Source organism: Glycine soja, chromosome 7 (assembly GCF_004193775.1).
Source record: "Glycine soja cultivar W05 chromosome 7, ASM419377v2, whole genome shotgun sequence".
Classification (NCBI taxonomy): domain Eukaryota; kingdom Viridiplantae; phylum Streptophyta; class Magnoliopsida; order Fabales; family Fabaceae; genus Glycine; species Glycine soja.
In genome coordinates, this window is record NC_041008.1 from 43,799,483 (window position 1) to 43,806,714 (window position 7,232).

The 7,232-nt window shown below is 29.5% G+C and overlaps 1 protein-coding gene across 2 annotated transcripts; it reads right to left on the bottom strand.

Annotated features, from left to right (window-relative positions):
- Nucleotides 1–1,037: 1,037 nt before the first annotated feature.
- Nucleotides 1,038–4,387, bottom strand: LOC114419920. Of its 2 annotated transcripts, none has more exons than XM_028385735.1 (6): nt 4,322–4,387; nt 3,363–3,492; nt 3,057–3,226; nt 2,345–2,636; nt 1,781–1,947; nt 1,038–1,395 (listed from the first exon to the last, which is right to left on the bottom strand). In XM_028385735.1, exons 1-6 carry the CDS (start codon nt 4,335–4,337, stop codon nt 1,238–1,240), a joined length of 933 nt encoding a protein of 310 aa, XP_028241536.1. In that variant the 5' UTR covers nt 4,338–4,387; the 3' UTR covers nt 1,038–1,237. The 2 variants fall into 2 exon arrangements, with proteins under 2 accessions (XP_028241536.1, XP_028241537.1); XM_028385736.1 differs by having other exon boundaries at nt 3,363–3,471; nt 4,322–4,376.
- Between the last annotated feature and the right edge of the window lie 2,845 nt (nt 4,388–7,232).

Genomic DNA, 7,232 nt, shown 5'->3' on the forward strand with positions numbered 1-7,232 from the left:
AAAGGAGGAGAAATCGGGGATTCAAAAATTTCTAATTAATATTTCTAATAAAACTAATAAATTAATATTTATTGATAAAAAAAATTCTAATTTAAATGTAAAATTTTATTAAGTACTCGCATTTTTGCGCCCTGAAATCATAATAAACAGATATCGTTCCAATCAAACCAATTTTAGCCATCATTTTATGGTTTGTGAATAACATGTCTCTATCGATTGACCTAGACTTGAAAAATTATGCAAGGTTAACAGTGGAAGCAGCGCAATAGTTAAAAGATTTTGGTCCCTTTCCATTTCCATTGGAGCTTGTAATAAGTCCTTCAAACAAGAATTCTCATTCGTTTTTATATATAAAGTTTAAATTGCACAAATTTCTTTCCATTGTCAAACATATAATATTTATATTATTATATTACATCGGCATCACATGGTTGTTGGTCGATTTTGATTTGGAGCAGATGAACAACGAAATGAGTTAGAATACATCGTAGTCAAATACCCAATTAAATTTTAGTACCCCTAAGACTTTTTGGTTTAGATTTCTATTTTAATTTTAATTCCATTTGGACAGTGAGAGCTCACAAATGCATGACTTTTCAACTCTCTTATGTTGAATGTTTGAATGGAACTAATGCATATACAACTTTTACAAGGAACTATTGAGAATTTTCATGAATTATGTGTGTTTCACGTCATCATGAGAAATATTCAAGGTCAGACCTGACTGAATTGGACAAGAAGAAGTTGATATTAACTACATGGTTATGGTTCACTTTACATTTCCTAAAGGCTGCACATGTTCTGCCAAAAACTCTAATTTGCATTAACATCCTGATTATATGTTGTTAGGTGAATGATGTTGGTTATTATGTAATGCTTTTAATGTATAGTTCAATGGTCAATTTTTTAATCTTCTGAAGATAAACCATTCTTTTCAGTGTTGACTATTTTATTTTCTACTTTCTCCATTTCATAAGCATATATCTACTCTCTCATGTAAAGAATGATGTGTTGTGCTTTAAATAAAAATGTCAAAATTAAAGTTAGGGAGTCACTTTTTTTTTTCCATGTTGGAAGTAGAAGACTTGCATGTGGTGCCAGTGTCCATTTAGAATATCCATATATTACATAAATTGAAAAGTGAAAACTATTACTGCCACTCATTTTCATTAATTCTTGGATCAACCTGAGTCTTGGCCAAATCACTGCACTCATCAATAGCATACCTTAAAGAATCTTAGGACAATGCATCAACCACTCCAAGAATTATAACCTCTGCCTCTACGAAGCAACTGTCCTTCACCACATAACCAAAGTTTTGATTGGTGAAATTATTGATAGGCATAAATATGGCTGCACCATTTTCATGGCTTGAGGCACTAAACCAGTAGTTAGCTGCAAGAAGAGGAGATTGTTAGTTATTGGACCGAATATATGCTATTGTTTGCTTAGACTTGTGAAGAATGCTATCAATAATGTTAGTGTGTGTATGGATAACCTTCAAAATCACGATAGACTATGATGAGGTGAGTTAATCTTGATTTTGACTAAATTTTGTATGTTTGAATTGTTTTCAAAATTTAGGTATTATGATGCAAAAAAATCATTATAGAATTAAAGCAAGTAAGAATAGTTTCTATTTCTATCAAAATTAATTCTGTAAAATTAATTTTGTCACCACCAATCTAAACACAGACTTAATTATTCGTTGAAGTATCATTTTTGTATCACTAGTGCTTCTCCTGAGGAACCGCAGCTCATGAAAGTGATCAAACTATACCTTTTCCAAAGTGATGTTTGGCTTGCTTTTGGTCAAGTATGCGTAATGTTATCTGCGCATATATTTTGGAACAAGGAGAAAGGGCTGATGGGTCAGCTAAGGCTAGATACAGAGAAAGATAATTGCCCAATTCAGCACCTTTTCCTTTGGGATATAGTTTTATCTTCCTGCCAAAAGACAACATAATGAGAAATTAGGAAATTGTTAAAAATGTTTGCCTCTTGCTGTAGTTTGAAGCAAAACTTCAAGTAAATGCACTTGGGAAGCAAAATTCCTTTGTGTGAATTAATCTTATTAAAGTTTTCTTCAACAGAATATATCAGTTTATATTTATTTATTTTTGGTATGGATTCTTCATTTTTGCAAAAATTAACTAACAAATTCAGAAAAAATTGAAGTAGGAGGAGATATAAGATTGATTTAAAGATGAAAATAGAAAAAAAGAAAAAAGAGTTTGTAGATTTAAATTTTCTTCTAACAAATACTAACAACTAATATTTTTCGATTAAAAAAAAAAAACACATCCATCAAGTTTGGAAACAACGCAGGGTTAATCATTTGTACCACTTAAAGTTTCCAGCATTGAATGGTTTAGAATCATAACACTCTAAATCCAACTTAGAGAGGTTGTCAAACTCGTAGAGGTGCTTGTATAGAATGGCTTCCTTCATCATTACCAAACATTCTCCTTTGCCTGTGCTTCTTTCTTTGCAAACAAAGACTTCTGCTCCAAAAGCACACGTGTCGTCCACCAGATAACCTTTAGAGGCAAGGTTGAAGTCTCTCAGAGGAATAAATTGATCAATTCCCCATTCAGCCTTCATTTTGTGAAATCTCCTTTCCTTTCTCACAGTATCTATTAAATGCAGCGTACCAAAAAGGGTAAGAAACCCTTGCTATGCAGGTAAAAAACTGAACTATCTTAGTCCTAGCAGCACAATATTTTTTTCAAACATGGAGAAAGCAAACAATTTGTGTTAAAAAAATTATTTAGATAAACTTCTTCCTAAATACTTATAGGAGATGAAGATAAGAAGATAAAATAAATTAAATTTTTCTTATAAATTAAAATTAACTTATTTTCCTCAACTCTTGTAAAAGTTAGTTGAGAGAACTTTTATAAAAAATTGCAAGGGAAAAAACTTTATTTTTCTTTCTTATTTTCGTTTACGAAAAAATTTATCCAAATTGAACCTAAATTTACTCAATAATTTTCGGTGGAAAAGTAATTGGTAAGAAAATGTATTCAAAGAAACGGTAAAAAAAAAATAGATACCCGGGCCAACTAGGTAGTTGTCGTTGGTCTGATCATGCAAAAAGAATCGAAAATTGACATAGATTTCCCATCCATGATGAAGTGAACTTGTGTCATCCAACGCCAAGTAGAGTGATATATGTTCCCTTATATTCTTGCTCTTGTTTCCACTAGGGTACAGAACTAACTTCCTACGAGATAATTGTAATTTGTAAGCACTTACATAATATAGTCATTGGACTCAAGTTATATCATCCATTGAACCGTGGTGTAAGCTGGATTCATCATTTTAGATTATTTTCAAATATAACATATAAAAATGTGTACCATTTGTAGCCTCCAGCTTCAAATTTCCCTGATTCGTATCTCTCTATAGAATTCTTCGCAAGGAGTGAAAATGACTGAATTTTCATTACGTAATGAGCTGGTGGAGCATCTACAGTAGATCGTGGAATGGCTGCAATATTATTTATTGGTGAATGACATAAAGTGAAATTTACTTGAAAAATGAAATTATTATTCAATTTGTATTTAGGCTTAATTTGTATTTATACCTTATTTTTTAAAAAAATTTAACAAATTTTACCACTAACAAATTAATTTAGCATATTTTATCCCCAATTTTTAAAAAACTTATAAATTTTACCTTCCATCATTTATTCATTAATAAACTCAAAAATTGAATGATAAAATTTATAAAAATAAAAGATAAAAAGTTAAGAGTAAAATTCGTCAAAAAATAAAAAAAGTTAGATGCAAAATTTGTAAAAAAATAAAAGATTTGGAATAAAAAGTTTAATTATATTATGAGTAAATTGATGAAAGATAAAATTCATAAGTTTCTTAAAATTAAGATAAAAATACATCAAATTAATTTGTTAGAGGATAAAAAGTGAAATTAAACAATCTATTTAATCAACATTTCACCTTTCAATTTGCATCCTGGTAAAATTATGTTGGTTTAGTTATTCAAGCAGTTGTGGGCATAATGAAAGGGCCTTTCAATAACAATTGCAGATTAAAAAAATCAAGGATAGGTGACAAGAAAAATGTATTATTATGATTATTTAGCTTTTTTGTGACAAGGAGAAGCAAAATGTATTATTATGCAGTTAGAAAGTCAAATCCAAAATTCGTCCGTGCCAAAAATCTCATTGTTAACAAAGTTTGTCAATTTTGCATTTGCATGTCGCATAGATGCATACATGCCAAAATAATTATGCAGACACACATGGAAACAGACATTTTAAAAGACATTACACATAAAAGAAGGAAAGGAGACAAACCATCTTGACTACCCATAATTAGATATAAGCTATGGCAATGAGATCAGAAAGGCCGACAACTATTTCACGTCACCACTTTGAGAATGTCAATGTTATTTATATCATTGTGTTTCAATATCCTTTCCTTGAAGAAAGCTGTTATAATTAGTTCAAGGAAGTAGGCATATATTCTCTACTTTTAGCATGACCAAAAAGCAAAAAGGTTCTCTATGAACTTTTTAAGGTTTTATCAACTATATTCGTTAGAAAGGATTGATTTCAAGCACAGGAATATTCTTTGCTTCAAATTGTATATGAAGGAATTATATCTTGAAGAACTTTACAATTTCTTATTTTTTATCCAGCAAAAGGACCGAAAAGTGACGCTTTTTAATCATTCATTCCAATGCCAAGTATAATGAACAAAGCTTCTTCACATTGTCGCTCTTGTTTCCACTTGAATGGAGAACCATTTTTTTTTTCTTTCAAAAACATTTTATATAAAAGGGTCTTGCACTTAGTATGTTTTGGATACCACCAAAATCATGGTGGATCTAATAAATTCACGTAAAATAAATGATTTTTCAGAAACAACAAAGAATTATTTTAAAGATATCGTGATTTCAACCTCGATTTCGTGTAATCACACTGGCATCCCAAACATACCATTGCTAGAGGTTAGGTTAACATTATATTCCATAAAATATCATGTTAATTACGACCACATGACTATGGTGTAATGGTACTCATAGAAATGCATTAGCTGCAAAAAAAGTTTGGCAAAAAGCACTCAATAGATAACTAAAATGATAAGTAAGCTTTTGAACTCAGTACTTGAGGAACTCTTGCATGTTAAGGGTTTCTTTTATTTCCTCTATGAGTAAGCACTTATGAGGAGGATTAAGTTTATTATTAGGATTGAGAAGGATAATGAGATCCTCAAATTATTGTTTTTGGGTTATAAGTATTATTGCAAGTTTATAAGAATTAAGAAACAATACTAATTTTGAGGGATTTTTTTTACTAAAAAAGTTAAACAAATGACAATGTTTTTTTTTTAATTATTCAATCCGATAATTCAACCTAACTTGAGGTTGTGTTGGGTTATTTAAATAAAGGTGAATTCAATCCAAGTCAATTAAGTTTAATTAAACCTTGAAAATCAAACTAAATTCAAGACATGCATAGCGTTGAGACACAGGAAGTGTAAAATGCCATAATTTCATAAATCTCTTTTGAGAATGTTAAAATTCCAATTCAAAAAGCCCCTTTTCGGAATGGTAAAAAAAAATTGAACATTTTGTAAAGGGCTTTCCAGAATGTTGTTGTGTTTTACACTTCCCTTACCCCATGTGTGTTTTATGGGTGGCGACACAATGTTGGACGCGTGGGTGGCAGATCTGGTGGTGTTGCAGTTAGGTGGTGCCGGCGGCTATGGAAGATGTTGGCTGGGAGGAGGAAAGGGAAGGACATATTTGTCCATTAATGTTTTCTATGGGGGTGCAGGAAGAAATAAAGGAAGTGCAGGAAGCAATTGTCTACCAATAATACTAGATTCTAGTAGCCGAACCCTTTCAACCAACTGGGCTTGCAAATTGTTCTTTTGGGGTTGGTAGATGGTGATTTAGTAAATGGGCCTAAAGATCTATAAGGTCATATGAGGCTTTTTGCATCAACCATTTTTTTTTACACCCATCATATTTTTTATAATTCCAACATTGTTCTTATATATACCCACAGGGATTGTGAATCCATATGGACCCAAATGAATTAATAATTACCAACTGAATTAATAAATCAATTATATTATGAAATAATTAATATCATATATATAACACTAAAAATTTTAATATATATTTAATATACATATAAGTTTACATAATAAATTTTGTATTAATTAATTTTGATCTAATAATGTATTCTTTACATATATAAATTTTAAATAAAACTCATAAGTTTAATAAAAATTTATACATGTAAGAAAATTAATTATTAGATCAAAATTAATTATTACAAAATTTATTATGTAAACTTATATGTGTATTAAATATACATTAGAAATTTTAATATTATATATAACAACATTAATTATTTTATAATATAATTGACATATTAGTTTAATTGGTTAGAGTGTTATGCAAATAATGTAAAAGTCACATGTTTGAGACCTGCATAAACCATTAATTTTAAATTATTTCATAAAATATATTTTTAAAAATCCGTATAAGCCTTATGGATTATCAATCCGTATCATAAGGGTATTTTTGATTTTTCTCTCTTTAGATATAGAAGAAAAATGACTAATACAGAAAGAAAATCTCGTCATATGATCACAAAAATGAAGAATCGATGTTATATGATTAGTGGCCATTAGACTATTTAAAAACGTCATACATTTTCTTAATCTATTTTCGTTGATAGCTTTTATATGCCATTCTTGGTTGTTTCATGATTAAAAATTCATATTTCTTTGTGAATTTTTCTATGCAAATTGAATACCAGTTGCCCATTTGAACTTATAAGTTATAACATGATGAGGGATGGAGGGAGCCAATCGTGCTTTTGCAAAGGTATGTTTGGATTACTTTGCCAAGCACATTTAGCATTATAATCTCAAAAAAAAAAAAAAAAATGTAAATGGTGGAAAACAAAAAGATAAATATGATGACTTTTTTTATCATTAGTAATTTTTAGTTCATTTTCCTTTATTCAAGCAAGTATCATTTATTCATACCCCCACCGACTAATTTAGAGTGCATTTGGTTTAGAGAAAAAAAAAAAATAAAAGATGAATTTTTAAATTAAAGTAAAATAAAAAATGTGAATTCCATAAAATAAAGTACAAAATTTCTCTTGTACATTATTTTCCTCCTTCAAAATAAACTTACCCTTAATGTATCAATAAAATAAAATGAGTATTTTACATAGCTAT

Excerpts from the sequence above, each read along its gene's own strand:
- LOC114419920 (XM_028385735.1), bottom strand. Across the intron at positions 2,637-3,056 it reads CAACTACCTAGTTGGCCCGG|ATACTGTGAGAAAGGAAAGG; the intron begins GTATCTATTTTT and ends TGCATTTAATAG. Across the intron at positions 1,396-1,780 it reads CAAACATCACTTTGGAAAAG|CTAACTACTGGTTTAGTGCC; the intron begins GTATAGTTTGAT and ends CTCTTCTTGCAG.